This window comes from Lissotriton helveticus, chromosome 7, assembly GCF_964261635.1.
Source record: "Lissotriton helveticus chromosome 7, aLisHel1.1, whole genome shotgun sequence".
Classification (NCBI taxonomy): Eukaryota; Metazoa; Chordata; class Amphibia; order Caudata; family Salamandridae; genus Lissotriton; species Lissotriton helveticus.
In genome coordinates this window covers 539,225,856-539,250,582 of record NC_136068.1, presented here as the reverse complement: position 1 = coordinate 539,250,582, position 24,727 = coordinate 539,225,856, and the positions used below count along the sequence as shown (strand labels likewise).

The window sequence follows — 24,727 nt, the reverse complement described above, 5'->3', positions numbered from 1 at the left end:
TTGTTTGTTGGATCCTACCAGGAGGCTGTTGCAGTAGTCGAGTTGCGCAAGGATCAAGGCAACTGCTACTGATTTCCTTGCTGCGAGTGGAAGTAGACCGAAACAAAATTCAAAGATTTTATGAGATTAAAGCATGTCCCAGCTACTGTCAGTGCATGTGGTTTGAAGCTGACGGCAGAGTCAAACTGCACTCCCAGGTTTCTTGCCACTGTCACTGTTTCAGGTGGGGGTGGCGTACCTTCTGGCCACCACTCGTCTGGCGAAAAGGAAACCTCTTTCCCTATTGGTAGGATTTCCGTTTTTTCCGTGTTGCACTTGAGGTGGTTATCCTTCATCCACTGGAGGACCTTGGTGAAGCATTCTTTCAAGTTGAATTTGCCCTCCCTTGAGTTTTGATCGAGGGATAGGATCATTTGAGTGTCATCAGTGTAAGACGTCACTTCGGTCCCAAATTATGTTATTAGTGAGTCGAGTGGGGTAATGCAAATGTTAAATAACAATGGGCTCAGCGAGGAGCCCTGAGGGACTCCTGTTGTGATGGGCTGTTCCCCAGTTAGAAAAGTTCCAAAGGAGACAGCTTGTCTGAGCATGGAAAGGAAGGATGTTAACCATGCTAAGGTGATGTTCGAGATGCTGCAGGATTTGAGTTTAGATAGGAGAATGCTGTGGGATATAGTATCAAATGCGGCTGATAGACCGAGTAGAATCAGCACAGCCTTCCTTCCTCTATCCGCTATCATTTTAAGAGTGTCTGTGACTTCCAGGAGTGCGGACTCGGTCTTAATCTGTGTGTGATAGAGCTTTCTTCTTATTTTAAATTCATCCGACCTGCACGCTTTGACATTGGCCTGAACATTTTTATTTAGCCGGGTCTAGCGCGACCAGATATCCCCAGTTGGCGATTTATGATTCTAAGCTCTATACTGCAGTTTAATCTTTAAAAATTAATATCTTGAGTTCTACTCATTCGATTTTTGTCCTTATGGTCTTGTTTTACTCAGATAAGTATTCTCTATTATTCTAAACTTGTGTGGACTCTTTTTTGCGGCGTTTTCACTGGGGTTCTGCGATTTAAATGTTGCACAAATACTTTACACATTGCCTCTTAAGTTAAGCCTGACTGCTGTGTGCCAAGCTACCAGAAGGTGAGCACAGCTTAATTTAGGCCGTGATTCTGACTTACCCTGATTAGGACTGTGGTCCCTACTTGGACAGGGTGCATAACTCTGCCAACAGAGAACCAATTTCTAACATTTACATTGTGGATTGTGTGTTTTGGGGAATGGTGAAGTGAACAAGATGCAAGGATGTGCATACAGGTGAGAGCTAAAAGAGGGGGCTGAAGAGGAAAAATATGTCAAATGAGATATGCGGATAGACAAGATGTGGAGAGAAAAAGTGCTTACATGCCTGGCAGTGTGACCAAAACAGGAGTGATTGAGACACCATGAAGACCACCACACCTTCCACAGGCCTCAGTATTGTTTAATACACAGTCCCAAAATTTCAGAATTCAAACATTTTCAATTTTATTGAATTGAATGACAAGCAGCTACACCTCACATAAAAGTATGCTTGCAGATTGGGGCCATGTCTGTAATAACAGTGCCCACCTCTGGCACAAGGGTATTGATTACTGCCATGTTATGTGTCTTCTTTGGGCGAGGGTGTCTGCCTCTGCCAAGTTGCTGACAGTGGCATGTGGTGGCAATTCTTGGCATGATGGTTTCCTTCCCTCGTTTAGTGCTATCTCTGCCATAACTGTAGTAATTCTTGCTATTTTCTGTACTTCCATGGCATTAAGGATTCCACCCCTCCCTGATATTGAGATGGTATTGACCGAATGGTGATAATAATTGGCATATTTCAAGACTCCATAGAATAATGAAGCTCATCACTGTTGCAATGTTGAGCCTGACATAATGGCGGCTTTTTGCAGTATATTGTGAATGTCCATTTTTAGTTGGTGGCTCTTGCAAAGTGATGCTGATGCCTGGCATATTGGGAGCATCTTTTGTATGGGTAGTATTACCCCAGCATAAAGTCTGCATGGGTATTCCTGGTTTGAGTCTGTGATGCGTGACGTGCAAGGTGCTATGTATCCACTTTTGAGAGTAGAACATGTGGCTACTTAATACAGATGACAAACTGATGTTTAAAAGCAAGCAGTCATAAAAATGAAAAGCTGGTATTTCTGGACAATCATTTTGGAAAATGTTAGGCACTTGTTTAGGGGAATAGAGAATAATTTTCCAAACTTGAAAGCTGGGATTTGATAGAAAAATGTATGCCTATTTGATAGCTTTGAGGAAAATTGTGCTGTAAATTCACTATTTGTCCTCCATTTTCTTAAAATCTTGTTTTTATTTTCGTTTCAATTTTTCTTATAAGTCACAAGGCAGAAGGAAAAAAATAAATGCAACTAGGTCTCTGTGTCAATGAAGTTCATAGTCTACCTTATCCAGCTTGTCCTCTCCCCCAAGGAACAATGTCTGGCCAGAATCAATTATCCCTGGAGATTGGGAGTTTAGTCCCCCCCCCCCCGCCCCCGAGAGAAAATACATATGGTAGATGGATGCATTGAACTCTTTTACTTCTTTTTTTCTCAATTGCGGTCTTGTCTCTAGTTCTGTCTTTAAGAAACTCAAATTTTGTTTATACCATCTAATTCTATTTTAGACAGGTTTTGATTTTCATAGATATTCTCTATTTCTCTGCCAAATGCAATTCCTTTAAAGCATCATGGCCTTCAAATGTTACCTCTGTTCTCGGGTACTCCTTTTCTACTACACTCTCTTTCTCTCTTAGCCTCCCATGTAATTTCCCTCGCATTGACTGCCTTGCACAGCCTGTCCTGTGACTGCTGGTGTGTCTTTTCAACTCGTTGGAGATGGAGGGAATCAGTCACAGGCACCACCTGAGTTTATTCTGCCACTGTCTGGGTCATCCACCTCTGTGGGATACCAGAGACGGATTTCCTTCCTCCCTTCTTCCTTATGATGTGGTCTGGCTGCTTGCTTTCTAGCACATCTCTACACTGCTTCTCCTCTCTGCAGTCTGTCTTCTCTACTAGTCCCCTTGTTCTGTATGTGACTTCTTCATTTGCTCTGTCCACTTTTATGCAACAGTATTTTTTTTCCTGTGTCTGATATTTGTCATCTCCATTTTCCCTTTTCAGGCTGTCTCTGCCTCCTATCTGGAGAGGTTGCTCTCCTGCCAAATTGCTATCACTGACGAGAGTGACATCTTAAATTCTAGGTAAGTACCTACCTTACAAGTGAGTAACCTGTGCTACACCAAATTTAAAGTTAATGTGAGTCCCTGAATTAGGGCTGCAATGCATGTCAAAATCAGTACAGAAGTCTTAAGAGTCAGTATGCCAACTAGACAAGATTTAGGTTGTTCATAGCAGCATGAAGGTTGTGCATAAAATACATACAAGGGATAGCTTGTGCAGCATTTCACTATGCAGCACTCCACTGTGCCAATGGTCCACAAAGGTATTTTCAGCTATAAATACAAGTTAATAGTCAAAATACATCATTAAAGCCTCCTAAGGATATCCTAAAGTGATTCAAGGAAGATGTAAATGTATTTCCAACTGCAAATTATTCCACCACATTCTGGAAAATCTGCAGTTATAAATGTCATTCAAAGGGTGATATGGGAGTGTTCCAGTGCGTGGTGTGCCTTAGAAGTTTGGGAACTCCCACAAATATGGGAGTCCGTTGGCATCCCCAAATTCTGAATCGATCTCTTCTCACCAAGGAAATCATATAAGACTTACTCGAGCCAGAATTTGCACAGGAGGCTCCATTCCCTCAGTGTGGAATTCCACCCCAAGTAGAATACCACGAGATGAAAGAGTAGTTAAAGAGAGATTTTATGGGACATTCCAAGTAATACGACTGGAAATCTGCCATTGCTGTAGCTTCCAGGGGTACTATTGTGAATGTTGATGAATTGCAAAGAGTTGTAAATGTGCACCTGTACGTATGCAGTTGAACTTCCATGGGTGCAAATGTACTACTTTTTTGTGAACAGGGCCCAATATTATATTCATGTATGGGTCACATAAGCAGATGCTATGTGCCCACACCTGAATGAAAACAAACTGAATACAACTATCACGGTATGTAAGCACCCAGGCCACAATCCCACACCTCCTGACTGTGGGGTGGATGTGGCAAGAGAACAACAGGCGATGTGACTTGTGAGCCGGTCCAATTCTCATTGTTCCCCATAGTACTGGCAGTCTTGTGAGTATGAAGGATCAGCAGCCCACAAACATGTCATTTGTTAACTCTCACATTGTAGATATACATAATTATTTAGGGCACAATCACCATCTTTCCCCTTTCACCACTCGTGTTGTTTATTCCCTGCAGGGGGCTGCCTCTGTTTGGCTGCAAGTGGTTCAGTTTCGGGGGTAGGCACATGTTGGGATGTTGCGCTACGACTAATCCTCTCTGCCCAGAGCACCAGCTAGCGGACGTGCAAGGCAAAGTAGTAAAGTCACACATCCGACTTCACGTGCATGTCTAGACCCACCAGGGCACTCTCACCTATTTCACTAATGCACAACATCTTGCACACACCGCAAAAAATTGATTTTTCCAACACAAAATTTCAACCACTTTTAGGCTTTCAGAAAGAATATATTATAGGTATGAAACGTCTATATCCGTCATATGGTGCTCAAAAACGGAAGCAGGAAAAAACACATCCAGTAGACTTTTAAAACATGTCCCCTTGAACCTGAATGCAGGCATACAAGCCTTTTAATCGACTCAACATGTCTAGTGGATGACATCCATTCCAGCAAGAGCCCATCAATGAGTTAGAATAGCCCCATGCTGTACAAGTCCACATTTCCATTTAAATTAACCCTCACTCATGAAGGCTAGAGGCACTCGAGGTTCCAATGGTTCATGGAGGTGTCCTGTTTTACAATATGAGACAGCCCGTGTGATTAGCATGCAGCAGTCTAAGATTTATCAACTGTACTTGCAATAGCTCCTCTAATGTTATTTCCTTTCAGCTGATTACTGACTATAGAACACTGCTGTGCCTCAGGTTGGAGTGTGTGGTCTACAGTTTTAATATCAGGTGCGGGAACCAAGCCAGTAGTGACACTAGATAGTAAGCACCAGAAGCTCTGATGGTAACACTTCACTAGATACTCTGGTGGCTGCGCGCTCTGCCTTGCTTCAAAGGTGGTCTCCGATCCTGGCGGCTCTGGGACGAGCTAGTTCTGGCACATACAGGCAACTAGACAGGAAAGAGCATAGTACATAGGCAGATATAAATCGAAATTTGGATGTACAGTTCTGTGTGTACGGCGTGGTGTCTGCCAAGCTTACTTAGCAAAGGTAATAGCTGCATTAGCCAATGGGTTGAGACTGCGAGCGGCCATGGCAAAGGTCCCTCAGCTTTCCCTCCCCCCTGGAAAAGTTTGGCACTGTATTCACATGTCACCTACTCACACCTAGGAACTCTGTCCGACCTCCATTATGTAGTTATGAAAATGAAACATGATTAATTGATGAGCCAGCAGCAGTAAATGCCCCACTCCGACAGATCCCCCCAAAAAAGGAAAGTGTTTACCACTGGCATACACTGGCCCAAATTAAGCACTACTCATTTCCCTCCTTGAAGCATTTACAGAACCCCCCCCCCCCCAAACATAAACTCTGCAGTTTTGGCACATGACATTCAGTGATGGCAGAGCAAGCCTGCTGATTCAAAACTGATGCACTGGAGCCTCAACTGCACCAGCCTACCAGATACAGTAGTCTCTTCAATCGGTTTTCGAAAACTTTATTGAACGAAATCCCCAAAGAGCTACATTAGAAGGAGCTCAGAAATAGGTATACTCCTGCTTTGGTCAAATATATTTCTAAAATATGACTATAAATCCTAAGTTTGACACAAAATGGTGTGCCGAGAACTTTGGTCATGCTTGTTCCTTGCTTCTTGCTCCTCTTTAAGAATGTCCGCTGGGGGGAGGACTTTTCCTGGCATTACCTCCTCTTTTAGGAACGCTATGCACCTGTCCCTTTACCAAACTGAATATAATTCTTTATTGCATAAAGACACAAGACTTATCTACAGTGTTCGACTGCCTTTCAGTCACATTGGCACTGAAAGATGGGCCATCTTGAAAGGGCTAATATGTGTGATCTGGAACAAACATACTCAACATACACTTGTTCTTTGACAATTTGACTGATTTGGCACTGCCAGTGTGCCCGACAGATCAGTCCAACCAGGCTTATCTATAGGACTGAGCCACCTAATTGTCTGTAATTAGCATCATAACGTCTTTGGTTGTATGTTTACGCTTTAAATTTTTTTATTTTCTTTCCTTCATTTGTAATGGATCAGGGATGGGTCCTGCAGATCACATTGGAGGTGCTGCCAGTCATTCCTATCATTCTTGACTAAATCACATAAAAACACTGATGCATTCAGGGCGATTTACGCACTGAGTATTACAATATATAAACAATTAGAAACCAATTTGACATAGCCCTTTAAATAAAATATCAATTATTTTGCTTACCCCCAGCACCATGGGCTCGCCCTTGTAAAACTTCTCCAGACGTTTAGTGCTTGTAGGGATGGCCGGTTGGCCAGTCTGTGAATGATCTCCTTGGTTAGTCTTTGGGCTGATCTCAGTGATTACCACAAACCCGCCCTGGTTTGCAGCTGCTGTCGACATGTTTATTCCCTCGCTTGCCTGATCTCACAAAACAAAGATAGAAAAAATTAAAAAGAGCCACGAGAAAAGGAGTTCCATTGAAGTAGACAGATGGAGTTAAGAGAAATTCATGCGGCTAGTGCTTATTTTGTAAGACGAAGGAACAGGAATTGTGGGTGTTGAAAGAAAGACTCCTTTGGTCAAATCAAGACTAAACAATCTTGGTATTTATACCCTCTCCCCCTCAAAATTCAGCATTGCCAGCGACAGGGTCGTGAGAATTTGTTTGGGGCTCTGAACTTATGTTTTTCACATGTAACACACTGCTTGAGGCCAGGGTTGCCAGGTCTTGTGGCTGAAGGAGTTAATAGATCCATTCCAGCCGAGTCCTCTCATCTTTTCATACTTGTAATGTTGATAAAATTAGTACTATTGAGTATTCAATTAAAGTATAATGCACTTTTGGCCCAAGATTTAATTATGCTGTGTAACTCTGCAGTCAATGAATTTGTATGCCATAACCTGTATAAGTTTTTTAAAAGTTTTTTGAAGCTGTTTTAAAGTTAATCAGAAGTTTCTATCTTATCGGTATAGAATGTTGTATGGGTAGCCAATAGAACATTGTTACTGCTCCATTTTATATTGTGTTTTTGCAAAATGGTGTATGGGTAGGCGATAAAACATTGTTATTGCTCCATTTTATAGTGTGTTTTAAAAGCAAAAGTGTTATCATCTAATCACTTTAAATTCAATAATAACAATTGTATTTCTGTATTTGTTGATCTCAGTTGAGGTCTGAATCAAATAAAATGTATTGATTGATTGATTGATTGAGTTGGGTAACAAACAACTGTTAATATGTGCTATGATCCCCCAATTAATGAACGTGTGACCTACTAAAACATAGTTGGTTTTGTTGCGTGAGTTGTCCTAAAACAGCATGTAGGAAATAAGTAAAGTAAAAATGAGTGTATGCTACACAAGTGTAGGTCAAAACACACCCTCGAGGCTCCTGGTGTTTTCAAACATTACAATCTAAGGCTATTATGAGATATGGGGCTTTTATAGTGTCACTCTTAGTCATGATGACCATATTGGTAAATCAGGAAGTTAAACAGCAATGTTTAAACACGCATTGGCAAAGCTTATAGGTCTGGAATCAGCTAGCAGGCTTTTTAGATTTGACAATTATTGTTTTGTTTTGTGTTGTCATGATTTTGCAAACCTTATTTGTAGAAGAGTGGAGTATTTTGTAGTGAGGTTGGGCATGTTTCCCTATGCAATATTCTCACAATAACCAAATCTGGGTCCTTTGGATTCACACAAATACATCTCTAGCTCAGTCCTTGTAGTGTGGCAAAGAGCAGTCAGTCTTTACTAGAGGAACATGTGTTAAGCAATTCAGAGTACCAAAATGGAAGACAGGTAGATGACACTACTCAAAAGAAATCCAACACCAGTTTCGCAGTTCAGAGCAGATATGAAGTTCTGGGATCAGGACAGCCCCTTATAACTTGGATTTAGGGATGTTAAGGGTGTGGGTGCAAGTGGCCAATGGGCTACTAGTCTCAGCGGATAATCTACCTCTGAGGTGATCACATCCCCAGGTGTTGGTCACCTTTCCTACCCATAAACCTCTATTTTGCAACTTTTCTAAATGACAACGCACATTCTTGGCTGCATAGGATAAGCAGCCTTCTGGGGGTGTACGCCTCCTGACGGCCTCATTTTCCCACCTGCCTTTGTGCATATGTGCCTGGGGCCGGGGGGAGTGGATGGCTCCTCTGGGGGGTAGCTTACATGCATATCAGAGGCTGTGTGCTCTTTGAAACTCAAGGCCCTGATGTGCCACTTCACTTTCCTTTCTGCCAGGAAGGGAGGTGACACCTCCTGCCCAGGCAATCCTTTGTTTCTGACTCCTGGGAGAGTTCACAATTCCTTGCAAGGGGTCAGAATCCCGTTCTGGTCGCAACAGTTGCAGGCTCAAACAGGGTACAGGAAATGCTGGTGCAACTAGGTTGGCAATCTCTAAGGTAACCATCTGGTTGATTGTTACATTAAATCGGACTTCACATTTACAGGTTTAATGAGACAAGTTGTCTGATACCAAACATGACATACTTCAGTAGGGCCATGATGGAGTTAGCTTCTCTGCGGTGCCCGGGAGTTTACCCATGTTATCCTAAGGACCGCTGGTCAATTATGGTAGTCTTCAATCGAAAAGACTACTATGGGGACATATATGCTTGCACTTATGTGTCTACACTTTTAATATAATGCACCCCGCCTCCCGGGCTTAGGATGTCTACTTTAGCGGTGAATGGCATATATTAAAAACAGTGACTTGGCATTGCCAGACATGGTGTGGGCAATGTTGAGTTTGAGCTGTTTACACTGCTTCTGCAGTCTGCAAAACCCTTCCGTGAGTGTACCGAGCAGGCAGCCCGCCCCAGGTGTGTGGCTAGCCTTCTGGGGCTATACACCTCCTGACTACCCAGTTTTCCGCCTGTCCAGGTGCAAATGTGCCTGAGGGCAGGGTTGTGGCATTGGCCTTCTCTGGGGACAGCCTACTTGCATATCAGAGGTGGTGTACTCTTTGAAGCTCACCACCTTGATGTGCCACTTCACTATCCTTCCTGCCAGAAAGTGAGCTGATACCGCATGCCCAGGCAGTCCTTTGTTTTATGGAGAGTTCACACCTTCTTGCAGGGGAATGTAGTCCTGGTGGCAGCAGCTGCAGGCTGTCATGCTGGGGTAGCCATGTGGGCAACCTTTAAGGTAGTCACCTGCGTGAGTGTCAATTTAAATTTGAATTTGGATTTAAGTCCGGTTTATTGAGACAAGTTGTTTGATACCAAACATGACATACTTCATAGGGACCATAATGGATTTGACATTATAGGGCACATCCGGGTTCAAACCCATGGTATTCAATCGACCGCTGAACACATATAGTAGTCTTTAATCAAAAAGACTACTATAGGGATATATATATGCCTGCACTTATATGTCAACACATTTAATACAATGCACCCTGACTGCTGGGCTCAGGAGGCCTACCTTAGGGGTGACTGACATATATTAATAGCAGTGCATTGAACTTGCCACACATGGTGTTGGCAATGTCACGTTCCAGCTCTTTAAACTGCTCCTGCTGTCTGCAATGGCAGGCCTGCTGACATCTGTTTAGTTGGGTCACTCAGGGTGGCACCATCAGTGTTTCAGGCCCTGGTGACCCCTCTAACACCAATGCACTGGGTACCACTGGTAGCATATAGTAGGTACTTATAAGGGGGTTAAAGTCCTTGCCAATTGGGGGTACCAATTTACACATTTCAAATTTAGGGAGAGAGCAATAGCACTGGGGCCTAGGTAGCAGGATTCAGTGCACTTTCAGAGTCATAACCCACAGCATTGAGGCAAAAGGATTGGAGATGGTCAGACAAAAAGGGCATTTTCCTACATTATTGTTATGTTATGTTATGTTAGGGAATATTTATATAGCGCCTATCACCGCCGGTCTCTTTGGAAAAAAGCTTGGCCCTTCACAAATCTAAAACAAAAGGCTGCAGACAAAAATATTTTTTGTTCTCAAAATCACACATTACTATAGTAGTCCCTGCACTTAGGATCTACATTGTGTGTAGGTATGCTTCGTGTGTATGGGCAGTATGCTGTCACTCACAGTGAAGTTAGCCAGTCTCTGTAATAGTTTGACCCATTGCAACATGTGGCTGTTCAAGATTAATGTGATTGCCATAATTATAAATAATAGGATCAAGCGGGCTCGCTGAAAGGCCCTACAAGTAAGGAACATTTATAATATTGTACTCCACGATTCACAATCCATACAGAGTCTAAAGCACAAACATATCATTAATATTTTCCCTATTGTCAAATAGAACACAACATATAATAAACTCCTCTCAAAAAGAAAAGAAACAAACTTCAACACTCAAAAAAGTATTATAAACTTTGAACAAGTCATGATCAATACAAGGCATGATCAATACCATCCTAAATGTATACCACACACATCCAAACAGGGTTATTCCTACCATTTTAATAAACCAATGTGAAGGCACTTTCAAAAACCAAAACTATGTATAGATTATGCCACTCAACAAGAATTTTCTTTTGAAATACAGAACATTCAAAGCATGGCCTATGTATCTATCTAAGAACAGCAAGGCACTTTGACTTCTTAATCGAATCACCCTTTTACCAAAGAAAAAAAATAAACCACTACTGGACTACTTTGATAAAGCATATGTTAGACATCTGGACTAATCAGGACACAGATGCCAACCCAAGAGTAAAATACCATGATGTAATATATATGACAGCACAATATCACAGGAAACCAAAACAAACAATGCAATGGAAGGGTGGTTCAATCCTTCCAAGGAAAACACGGAAGCAGCCACCCAACACTTTATTTACTCATCAAAATATTCAAAAAGAACTAACCTAAAGAGAGATGACAAAACCCTAAACACTAAACCTAAAAATTCCACAATAACTTCCCCAAAACATGTTTACAAAGTATAATAAAATGTATTTTTAAAAAAAGCATACGCAATTTTAAAAAAAAGCCAAATGTAGAATTATAAAAACAAATATAAATGAATTAAAAAAATTATAGTACATACATAATTATAACATAATAGTACCATGCAACACATAAACATGAAAAAAATCCATTCATATATATTGTTCTCAACTTATACATTAACGTATAATATTGCAAGAATTTCACTGGTTTTGTACGAGTCAAACTAAAGACTTACTATAACTTTTTTCAGTCAATTTCAAATGTTTTTTCAAATTCCATTTCTATAACGTCCCTATAACCTTTGTTTTTTTCAGTGAATTTCTAATTCCTAACTATAACGTCCCTGTAACCTTTTGTTTTTTTAGTGAATTTTGATGTTTTTTAAGTAGTAGTTGCATTTGCAGAGTTGTGAAGAAAGGGGACTGGGCCTCCGACCAACTTTCAGGAATCCCACTGTGTAGGACTTACTAAAGGTAACAGGGGGCTTCCGAGCCCCCAAGAACCCTTTAGAGCCAAGGAGACTTCACCCCCAACCAGTAGTGCACTTGTACAGTGGTGGGAAAAGGGGGGTAGGCTCCAAAGACCTCTCAGCAATCTCGATGTGTGGGACTTATTGGAGGTAACAGGAGGGCTTGTTGGCCCCCAAGGACCCTCTGGAGCCAAGGGGCAGCAGTGCCCCAGGAGGTGCAATTGCAAAGTGGTGGAGAAAGGCGGTGGGGCCATCAGCGAGTTGCCAGACATTTATTTTTTATTTTTTAGGGCCAGGGCACACACTCACATACCCACTCAGAGACTCATGCACCCATTCACAGACCCACTCAGACACTAACAAACCCATTCACAGATCTACGTAGTCACCCATGTACCCACTCATAGACCAATTCAGACACTGATGCATACACTCACAGACCCACTGAGAGACGTGTACACAGAGTCACAGATCCACTTAGTTACCCATGCACCCGCTCAGAGACTCGTGCATCCACTCACAAACCTATTAAGAAACTTGTGGACCCATTTACTAACCCACTGAGATACTCATGTACCTACTCAGAGACTCCATGCACTAACTCACAGACATGCTCAGACACTCAGGAACCAACTCAGTAACCCATGCACCTAGTCACAAACTCACTCAGACACTCAAGCACCCACTCAAAGACCAACTCAGACATTTATGAACACACTCAGAGACCAACTCAGACAGTGATGCACTCTCTCTGAGGCTCACGCACTCACTCACAGACACATTCAGACACTCATATACGGTATTATAGACCAAATGAAACACTCACTCACCCTATGACAGAGCTTCTGAGACAGTTATGCACCTACTCACAGACCCACTCAACCTTTCAAACATGCACTTGCAGACATACTCAGACTCATATATTTTTTTGTAGAGTTATTTAGATAGTGATGTATTTTGTGTGATGCTTAGAATCAATTATATAGTTATACATTTTGAATGTGCTGGTGGCTATTGAATGTCTGCTTTAGTTTTGCAAATTTGGGATGTAAATATTCATGATGACGTTGTGATATTTGCGAATACATTTTTTTTAAAACAAAATATTTATGAAGAAAATAGACAACATTTTGGGCAATAGGGTGGTTCTGAGAAAAGCCCTTGTGTTCATTGTGTGTATATGATAGTTGCACATAAGACAGAATGCTGTTTTTCAAGTGGCTGAGTAATACCCTATTACCTTCATCTGTGAAATGTACTCCATCACCTCTATAGATTCCGTGCATGTCAAAATGCAGGTTATTGTTGTGGAAAGAGCCCGTATTATGGTCTTTGAGATATGCAGTAACAGTTTTATTAACATATTTCCTGGCTTTGTTAATCTGTGGATGGAACTGAATAGACTGCTTCCATTTCTGACTTTGGCAAATGTTGGAGTACACCAAGGCAGTGTGAGGGACAAGTTTGATTAATTGTGCCAAGGTATCCTTCTTTAGGATTTTCAGTCCTACCCCAGTCAGTGTGCCTAGGTCATTCCTACCACAGGGAACAATCATGTGGTCAGGGAGTTGGGAATCCACAATGCTTTTAACCAAAGGCAGCAATTGATATATTGAGAGTTGGAGAAGTGTGGCTCAATGGTTAGAGCGGCAGACCCTGATGCAAAGGTCTGGCCCGGGACCAGGGTTCAATTCCCGCCTCGGTGGGTCTTGGGCTCAATTTCCCCAGACCTTATCATTCTCGCCTCGGTGCTATTCTAATCATGGGTCCCACTCTGCAACTCTGGGAAATAGCTTGCTTAATCTCCACAACGGCCCCAACAGCGCTGGGATGCCTGGCTTCACCTTGGGGGTGCCGAGAAGTGGACATTTCACAGGGAAAAGCCAGGTAGGGTTCCACAGCGGTATGAGTACAGCGGTATGAGTACAGCGCCAGGACGCCCCGTTGCTGGGGCAGCAGTGCGTTTTACAAGTACAAATTAATTTCATTTAATTTCATATCCCTTCAACCCTCTCTGGCCAATCTAGGTAATGACCACATTAGGCAAACCCAAGTCCCTGTCAATACCTCTCTTTCTAGCAGACTCTCTTGCCCAAAACAAATAGTTTTGGCCCACAATCCACACTCTAACCATTTTCATGTAAAGCAGCAGTAGCAGACTGGAGAAAGATGGAGGTGAATGATACAGTTTTCAACTAGAAAGGCAGTTAAAATTGTATTGGTTGTTGGAAATATGCAGGTTAATAAATGTAGGTAGTGTCTATAGACGATATGTAAGTAGATTTCTTATTGGCTCTTGTAAAAAAGAAAATGTGTAATTCAGAGTTGGATATGCTTTTTATTCTGTATAGTAAATCGCACCTGCTGTAGCTCATTTTATAATTAGTATGGTCCTTCTAGAATGTGCTGCGAACCTGTGACCTACTGGTTCTAATGGGTTGCTATGGAGACTGTGCCAAGAGTGGATCGGGGGAAGGGTGTTAGAAAGAAGAGTTGTCTGTTATTAGAAATGTGAGCTGTTTAGACTCCTTGTTGTGAAACAAGGGTTATATTTCCTAGCGACATTTTGCTAATAAAGTGCACTATACTGTTAAAGTAATTATACTACCAAGCTAAATATGTTTTTGAACTCCCGTTTTTTTTAAAGAATTTGTTGCGACGATCCCAAAAATGTCTCGAATATGCACAAATACCCTACCATACTGGTCTTCTTTAAATAACAACATGAAAGGGTTAACACTTACTAACCATTCAGAAGTGGAGTTACAAAATTACAAGATGAAAGATATGTTTTAATTTGCTGCCTTCTGCACTATCAGAGAGTGTGCAGAGTTGAAAAGGTTACCCTTGATGATTGCCTTTTGTATGAGAGTGGTTTGCCATTCTTATGCTTAGTTTTCATATTTCCTGAGAGTATTGAATCTATCTCATAAGGGCAAAAAACGATTTCACCAACAAACTCAATTTTCAGGTATGTGAATTACATTGCATTTTGAGAAAACAAAATTTGATTGAAAGGGTATAACTTTAAGCGAGTATGAAATATGGAGAAACGTTTTGAAACTTTATACGATGATCTATGAGTGGTAGCGTGAGTGCTTATATACAAATTTATCAGTAGGTGAGTAAGATACTTTCTGAGTGTGTCAGTATGTAACAGTTTGTGTGAGGTAACGATAACTCACCTCTGAGGTACACTGTAGATGTGCCAATATGGATGGTGCTTTGTGCTTAAAAGATTGAGAGATCTCTTTTTGAGTTTTAGTATGTTATTCATGCACTTGCAGGGCCCTATGGAAAGCACTAAAAAGAGCATTCCACTCATAATGCAACTGACAGATATGTTTTTAAAGCATAAAGCTTCTCTCTCACCCAGTCAGGCAGTAACAGAGGGACTTATACATTCACTCACATACTCAGAAACTAGTTATGTATCTACTCCTCTATTCACCAAGACAGGCACTGAGGTATTCGTTCAGCCACTTCCATACACATTCAGATAGCTATAGACTTACTAAAACAAGCAGTCAGAATCCGGCACATTTACTTTTTACTTATACATCTCATGGCACTGCTATAGGTGGCCTCCTACACTCAAAAGTTCAAGGTTCAAAATTGGTTATTTGCGTAGTTAATTAACACCATTGCAACATAGATATCAAAAATTCTTAAAACATCGTTATAAAACACTTAAACTAGAAAATTCCTTTAGGTTATGAGAAAACTCAGCAAAGCTGGATAGCGCACTTCTTTTTTTTTTGCACTATCTGCAGTTCAGTCCTGGTCTCTGTGTCAAGAAGCTGTTCAGCCAATTACTGTGATTGCCCCATGCTTGCTAGACGGTGTAGCACTAGTGCCAGACTGTAAGATGTCACTCACTCAGATATGTAGGCAAGAAGTGGCAACTTTGTTACCCATCTAGGCACATTGTCCTTTAAACATGGTTCAAGCGTAATAGAGCAGACTGTTTGTGCATTTTCACTGCAAGCTCAATTTGGTATGTAAAAGCTTTTTGCCAACTGTTAAACCCATGTTTTAGTACACATAAGTCACCTCTAAGATAAGCTGTCGGTATGCATAAAGCACAGTGCTTTGTGCGTAAATGAAGATAAATGTCCTTTTCAGTTTCTGTAAGTTACTTGTGCACTTGCAGACCCGTATGCCAAGCAGTACATATAGTATACCACTAATAATGCAACTTACATACATGTTTCCAAAGCTTACAGCTTGGCTCTAACCCAGTCTGCTGCGACAGAGGGATTATACACTTACTCACATATTCAGAAACTGCTTATGCTTGCAGCAGTATGAAATACAGTTGCAGATACACCTACATAACTCTCTAATCTTGAACACAGGCTCTGAGTTACTCGTTCAGCCACTTACATACACATTTAGAGAGCCTAAGTGGTACTTAAACAGACAGTCACATACGGTCACGTTTAGTTAAACATCTCATGGCTCTGCAGTAGGTGGACTCCTTCACTCACTCAGATATGTAGGCAAATACTGACAAACCTAGTCATCCATCCAGGCAAATAATCCTTTAAATATAGGTTAGGCATACTACTGCAGACCATGTCTGTGGACTGACTGGCAGCTTTACTTGGCATATGAAAGTTGTTTGTCAAGTTTTAAATCAACTCTTTATTAGACATAACTAACCTCTGTGATAGGCAGTAGGAAAATCATAAAGCATGTTGCATTGTGCTTAACAGATTGAGGGATGTCCTTTTTAGTTTCTGTAAGTTACTCATGTACTTGCAGACCTGTGTGGAAAGCAGTACATAGAGTGTACCACCCATAATGCAACCGACATGTTTCCAAAGCATTCAGCCTATCTCTCACCTCCTCACAAAACGACAGAGGGACTCATACATTCACTCACTTACACAGAATCTTCATATGTATGCAGCAACATACTCCTTAATTCCCTAACACAGGCACTTGGGTATTCATCAGGCAACTTACATACACATTTAAAGAGCTATATTATAATACGACTACTGTTCATCTTGGTAGCTGAATACTTAAAATGTGTAATCTCATAGTATGTAATAAAAAGATTAAAGTAATTATTATTATTATTTTTTTACGTGGCAATAGAAGAAGGTGACGCGCACCCTACTCCGCTGAATGCTATTTTACCCCATCACTGCCCCCGCTTCATTCCCACGACCTCAATATCATTGACGTCACTAATACAGCATGGCGGAAGATGGGCAGACTGGCACGTAAGTTACCACTCTACGCACCTGCGATGCCTCTACATCATCACCCGGAAGTATCAGTCACTCATGAAGAAGTGGGAACAGGTCTGCTAAGGCAAGTGGGTATCGATAAAATAGGTGATATGTACAATAATGGTACTTTTAAAGAACCTAAAGAACTATCATATATTAGCAATCAAACATGACTCTTTAGATTCACATACTATAGATTACAGGGAGCCATCAAGAAACTCTATCCTTCTTACCCTGCTGTAACACCACAATTAAATACTTTGAAACTACTTATCACTGAACCTCGTAATACACATCTGGTATCGAAATGATTTTTTTGTTGTAAATAAATGTTATTGTTATTTGAAAAACATGGCAAGCAACATGCAGAATATCGTAGCAATGTAGCACAGCAATATATCGTATAATGGTAACTGACATATTGGAGCTCTCCAGGGTAAACTTAAACCCCCTCCTCCCTCACATCCCACCCTCTGTCAGTGCGCCCAAAATCCAACTTAAGAAACCTTTCCTACAGGAGACCCTCCCGAACTCACAAATCTTCTTCAGTAGGGAATGCAAAGGGGGCAACATCTCAAGACAAACCCACGGTGAACTCTTCCCTTCGACGTGCAATGGTATCGAAATGATACATTAAATTGAAGGAGGATATTGACGATAACACGCACAAAGCTTTAGAGAGAGAATGACACGCTTGAAAACCACCTCACGGAGGACGAATGGACAATTTGCGGTACCTTAACTAGCAGGCTCACACCGATTGGCAACCTGCGCATTTTGCACTATAAATACCTGCATCAAACATATGACACTCCCGCCCGACTTTATAAGTATGGTCTCCGTTCGGATGCACGGTGTCAATGGTGTGGTGCAGAGGATGCAAATTTGTATATTGGGTAAAAGTTGTAAAGATGCTGGGTGAAATGGTGGGTGCTACTATTGAATGAACGATTCGTACATGCTTGCTGGGACTTATTCATAATGTGCGAGCTACTAAGCGTATATTTTGCATAATAGCCTTAGTCCTAGCCAAACGTAGAGTTTCATTGTGCTGGGGCAGTAGGGAGGCCCCAAGAACCAAACAATGGCTTAGAGATATGGCCTACTGTAAAGATACCCTAAACACATATGAGTAGGAGCTGCCCACTGGTTCCAAACCAAGAGACTACTGGAGGTACCTGGTTGAATATCTGCAAGTGAACCAATCTGCTTAACTGTGCATCGAACTGTAAAACAAAATATTTTACTCCAAGGTGACATTGATTATTTGCAATATACTGGATGAAGGATGTGGTAGTACTGCAATCTGTATGTTGTCAAATTGTTCTGGATGTTGTAAGTCTTGATAAAATGCTAATAAAAATAAATAAATAAATAAAATAAAAAAAGTAATTATTTTTTTCTTTATAGGCATCAATTTCTACTTAAGAACAGCCAGCTACAATACCATTAAGAAGTCAGAGAAAAAGGAAACAGAAGCAATGAAGCCATCTCCTCACAACTGAGAAACAAAAGGGGCAAAATGCAGACAAAGTGGTCAAAGAGAAAAGAGCTGCTCAAGAGAACAAAGACATTTCTTAAAAATAGTTTGTAAACATCTAGACAGACAGCTAAATCAAGTAAATATAAAGCAAAGTTTGAGATCAACTAAGAAAGAGAAAAAGTACATGAAAAGAAGAGTAAAAATATAAAATTAAAAGGTTTAAACAGAAGCAGTTTAACTGAAATCAGAGTTAGAATGTTTCATAGTAGAGGAACTTAGAATCTAAGAAGTACTATGAAGAAATATAAAAGCAAAGCAGTCATACAAAACAAAATGTGGTGAGGGTATAATTGATAAGGCCTTTGCTCTCAAGAGGAATCTACTCATTTTGATCCTAAACGGAATAAAGGCACTCAATAAAATAGATTTGTGTATGAGGAGAAGAAGCCAAAAGAAAAGACTTGTCAATAGAAGTAACTTTTGCAAAGTTTTCAGTGATGAATGGAGACATACCTCTAGTACTGAGCCTTTCTTTAATGAAGAAAGCTACTTTCAAGAGAACACATTAGTGCATGCAGTTGAAGAATATGGATGATCTTATGAGATGAAGGATGGTAGCCCGATTCCAAAAGAGTTAATGGTAGCTAGGAATGTTGAAGAAGTGATAGCTGAAGAGGTACATGGAAGGCGTAGAGAGGCCCCTGTATATAAATGGAACTGTAGCAGTGTTCGTCAGGAACCTACTGATATACTAAGAAGTCTCCTGCATAACTTTCCATGCAAAAGTCTGAAACAGAAAATATGGATTTTCCAAGCATTAGATCCATACAAAGTTAGGAAGTATATTAATTTACAGGGTTACCCACTGCCATGTCTATCAACAAATTGAGATTGTTATTCATATAAACCAATATTAATAAACATCAGTGGTCAAGCTGGCACTGGAAAAAGCTCCCTAATTAAAGTTCTCACTGGTTATCTACAGAAGACTATATAATTCAATTTGTCATGTGTAGTAACAGCACTGACAGAATTAGCTGCACATAACAATAAAGGGATTACTTTACATTGCCTACTAATGCTGTCTGTTGAATATGTCAATAATCTGGAATACCAGAAATTATCTGGTGAAGATTGGTGAAGATTGCCATGAAGAGTACTGAAGAAACTGAAGCTCTTAATCATTGATGAGGTCAGCATGGTATATAACTTAATGCTTGCTTTCATACACTTAAAAATGCAGCAGATTTTAAAAACAAACTACGATGTGCTCTTTGGAGGAAAGCATTTGACTTTATTTGGTCACTAACTGGAATGTACCCCTATAAAAGAACAACCTGTTTTTAAAACACTTGTCTATAATGAAACAAGAAATTATCTGAGGGGTATTGGCAATATAAATATTTGGTAACACTTTGAATACAAGGAGCTAGTGAAAAATATGCATCAAGCATCTGATGTAGAGTATGGACATATCCTTAAGGACATTAGAACAGAAGTTATAACAAATGATGGAAAAAGTGCTTTGGAAAGTTGACTCCAAAAACAATTTCCATCTAACATTACAGCAGCCGAAATATTTACAATTTCATTGAAAAACAGAAATCCATAGTCTGTTTAATGCCTTGTCATGATCCCATGAGCGCCTCGAAAGGGCAGAATCATACTGTGTGCCACGGCGGTGAGGAAACTAACTACAAGTCCCAGAATGCCTAGCGCCTACTGATGGGCGGTGCTATATAGGAGGAAACTTCCTGTTTTCCTCGTCGGACATTCTTGATCTATCGACCGTGTAACAGCCCTCTCTGACCTGGATTTTGCTGTTTGTCTGTTCATAGGATTGCCCCCAGGATTGCCTTTTGGATCTCCGTATGGCTCGCGGCTAATTTGGGTTACGGCATTTTCCGCCGGCTGGTGGGTGCCGAGTACGTGTTCCTCCATTGGCAAGCCTTCTTGCATCGGCTCATGCAGAGGAATCTTGGTTCCCTGTTGGGAGTTGTGTGTCCTGTTGCCCTCCGTTGGCGAGCCTTCTTGCATCGGCTCATGCGGAGGACAATTGTGTCCACAAGGTCCTAATTGCACCTTTGCCCTCCGTTGGTGAGCCTCAATTTCCGAGGTTCATGCGGAGGACGAAACCTCGCCAGATTCCCTCATTGTTCTTACCAGACTTGGTAAGATTATTTCCTGTCTGTAGAGTCAGCGTCTTGCGACTCCTGCTGGGAATACATGTGAATAAACATTACTTCGAGTACCAATTAAGTTACCAGAAGAAACAGGATTTCAGTGGCTCAGGTACTGTGACTTTTCTTATTCTCCACGGGTGAAGTAACCCTTTATCATTTTCGTTAATTACAACGTGTGCCATACAACACGGGGTTGACAAGACGCTGTACAAGACCTCCCCCTTTAGTCGCAGCAAGGTTCTTCCACTGGGGGGGTACATACAATCACACAAGTTTTCCAGTATATATATATTCAAAGTATTATAGGATAGAGTGTAAGGGCTGTTATTTTTTGTGTGTTACAGGGGGACATAGCTTCATTTGTATCCTTCCCGGGATCTGATGATAAAGAGGTGCAATATACCTTACAGTACAGTGACCTTAGTTTCCTTTACAGGTAGAGGGTACTACTTGTGGTTGTCTATTACCTGGTGTGTAGAAACCGGTACCAACATTCTGTTTGTCTTTCAGATCTCCCTCCCTGCTGACCCCTTCCTTCCCCGCCTTTTTGCCCTCGCTTGATCCTTCCTTAACCCACGGCTATTACAGCAATCTGGGTTTGGATAGGTCAGGAGGTGGCCTTGTTTTAACAACACACTGATCCTGAGGACTGAGAGGATAACAGAATATCCGACCCAAGTATTACTTCCTCCTGGTCAGTGGTTGTTGAAATGGCCATTCTTGATGAGTCTAGTGCTAGTACAGTCGGAGTTGCTTTCCTCCATGCAGGGACAACGGAATTACGTAACCGACTGGATACCATTCAGAGGAATCCGTTTAATGCAGGGGCGTCGAGTACCACCCCTCCTAGTTCGGTGGTGGTGGAGATACCCGTCACTATCCCTTTAGCTAACCCTGAAAGTTTTAAGGGCGATGCGGGCTCAGTTCAGATCTTTCTCACGCAGGTAATGCAGCATTTTTCTTGTAAGCCTCGATCCTTTCCCACCAATCAGGCAAAGGTTGCGTTCCTTATTTCGTATTTAGCTGGGGACGCAGCCCAGTGGGCGGTTCCATTGATTCAAAGAGACGACCCTATCATTCATGATTGGGAAGCCTTTAGGGACGAATTCACAAAGGTGTTCGATAGAAGGGCTGACTCTTACACCGCTGATAAAGAATTGTTGGAGCTCCGACAAGGTACTCAGGACATCTTGACTTATTTGAATTAGTTTCGGAGGCTGGTGACAGAGACAAAGTGGCCTGAGGCCAAACAAGCCTCTCTGTTTCACCAGGGATTGAATGATGATATGAAAGATATCATTGCGCAGATTGATCCTCAGCCGGTTGCGTGTGAGGATTTAATAAATCTGGTTTTGCGCCTGGACCATAGATTAAGGGAACGCAAAGGAGATCTTAAAACCAAGAGCAGAACTATCCCATCATATGGGCATTCGAAGGCCGTTGACACTAACACGGCCTCTGGCTCTGAACCCATGGATATAGGGGCAGTTAGAGCAGCTTGAACTTCGACCGAGAAAGAGCTGCGTCGTAAAAACAGGCTCTGTCTCTACTGCGGTAAGAAAGGCCATTTCATTAGAGAATGCCCTGTTAAACGGAAGATGTCTAGGTTCCGTCCTACCAGAGGGGTTTCAGCCGCAATAGAGAAGTCATCGGAAAACTAGAAGACTCTAAGGTGAACGAAGGGGTTCCTTGGAGTCGGGTTTGCATCCCTTCCTTGTTGAATAATGTTGTGGGGGCGCAACATCTGTTTATCAAAGTAGTGTTATCAATACAGGATACGTGGATTACCATGCATGCTATGGTGGACTCGGGGGCCACAGGCATGTTCATGGATATGACGGAGGCAAAGAGAGTAGGGATACGCTTGATCCCTAGAAACAATTGTGATTAGATATATGCTGTGGATGGGATAAAATTGGACATAGGCCCCATTAGTTATCATACGGGCGAAACAGAAATGCTGTTCGGTTGCCATAAAGAAAGGGTCATGTTCAACATAATCAAAGCCCCACAATATGGTATCCTATCATATCATATTAGGCATCCCGTGGTTGAAACGCCACAACCCTGAAATAGATTGGGGTACAGGCATCATCACTATGAACTCCTCTTACTGTTGGGACCATTGTTACGAGTTCAACAAGAGACCTTCATCCGCTCTGGCTTGCGGAGAGTGTGTGGCCACGGCAGCAGAAAAGGATGTGCATTTGCCTGAGTGCTACGAGGAGTACAATGGGGTCTTTGACGAAGTTCAAGCAGAAGTGCTCCCTCCACATAGGCAATATGATTGTCAAATCGACCTTGTCCCTGGGGCTGTGGTTCCCAGTGGACGATTATACGCATTAACTGAACCTGAGAACGTGCATCTGAGGGCCTATCTGGATAAGTTATTTGGACTGGGTTTCATTCGTCCTTCTAAATCCCCGGCTGCCTCCCCTCTGTTTTTCATTCCTAAGGCGAATGGGGAATTGAGGGGGCGTGTGGATTTTAGGGCGTTAAACGCTGTGACAGTTAAAAACAGGTATCCCCTTCCTCTGATCAATGTGTTATTGGAACAGGTGAAGTCGGCCACTGTCTACACCAAGTTGGATTTAAAAGGCGCGTATCATCTGGTACGAATGAGAAAAGGGGACGAATGGAAGACCGCCTTTAAGACTCGGTACGGTCTCTATGAATATCTAGTCATGCCGTTTGGGCTTTGTAATGCCCCAGCAGCATTCCAGTACTTCCTCAATGAGGTGCTGAGAGAAATACTGGACCACTACGTTGTCGTCTACATTGATGACATCCTCATCTACTCCGAGTCTGAGGAACTGCATGTCCATCATGTCAAGTCAGTCTTACAGCTCCTGCAGAAGCATAGCCTCTACTGCAAATTGAGCAAATGTGACTTTCACGTTTCTACTGTGGAGTTTTTGGGGGTCATGCTCAGCCCACATGGCCAGGAGATTCCTGAAAGAAAGATCAGAGCGGTGAAAGATTGGCCTGTTCCACAGAACGTGAAAGACGTTCAATGCTTCATCGGTTTTGCTAATTTTTACCGGCGGTTCATTAAGCAGTTCTCTCAGGTGGTGGCTCCCATCACGCATCTGTTGAGGAAAGCACAGCCGTTCGTGTGGAATCAAGAGGATCATGAAGCCTTTGAAGCGTTGAAGAAAGCATTCGTGTCTGCACCTGTACTAGCCCATCCCAATCCTGACAAACCCTTCATTGTCGAGGCGGATGCCTCTAATGTGGCACTCGGTGCCCTCCTTTCGCAAAGACATGATCAAACCGGTCAACTACATCCGGTGGCGTACCTGCCCCGGAAGCTGAACGGGGCCAAGACCAATTACTGTATTGCGGAAAAGGAGCTCTTGGCGATTAAGGTCGCATTCACTGAGTGGAGACATTTCTTGATGGGGGCCAAACACATGGTTACTGTTTATACCGACCACAGAAACCTACAGTTTATGACTGCTCCCAGACACCTCATTCCGAGGCACCTTAGAAGGATGCTGTTCTTTTCAGAGTTTCATTTCATTATAACCTTCCGTCCGGGGGTAGAGAACAAGAAGGCGGATGCGCTGACTCGCCAATCATCCCTTAAGTCCCCTGAAACTGGTGTGGAGACTGCTATCATCGATCCAGCCAAGATGGTGTGCGTTATACAGCCGGATGCGTTTCTACAAGGGGTCCGTAAGGGGGTAAACTCCTTTTACTGGAAGAGCTGGTTGCGCAGTCACAAGGAATGGCACGTCAAGGATGGCTACCCCGTGAACAAAGGAAGGTTACTGATCCCTACAGTACCTCTTCGAAAACAGATCTTCCAGTGGTGCCATTGTTCTCCCAGTGCTGGGCTTATGGGTCTGGAAAATACGGTGGATCATATCAGTCGTCGGTGTTGGTGGCCTTCCCTGAGACCCGATGTCAAGACATGGATATCGCTGTGTGATGTCTGTGCTACTGTCAACGCTGATCATCGTCGACCCGCTGGTCTTCTGCAACCACTGCCTACGCCGTCGGTTCTGTGGGAACGCATCTCCTTGGATTTCGTGGTAGGTCTGCCCAAGGATCAGGGATGTACGGCTGTGTTGGTGGTCATTGATTTC

At 42.2% G+C, this 24,727-nt stretch overlaps 1 protein-coding gene across 2 annotated transcripts in view; it reads right to left on the bottom strand.

The window, feature by feature from the left end:
- The window catches only part of LOC144768728 (membrane-spanning 4-domains subfamily A member 4D-like), a 501,596-nt gene that overhangs the window by 404,173 nt on the left and 72,696 nt on the right, over positions 1–24,727 (bottom strand). The window contains exon 2 of one of the 2 annotated variants that reach the window (XM_078652605.1): positions 6,566–6,742. In XM_078652605.1, the coding sequence (XP_078508731.1) occupies positions 6,566–6,724 (159 nt within the window). In that variant the 5' untranslated portion in view covers positions 6,725–6,742. Of the gene's footprint in view, positions 1–6,565; positions 6,748–24,727 lie in introns of both variants that reach the window. The other variant, XM_078652606.1, reaches the window with a different exon arrangement.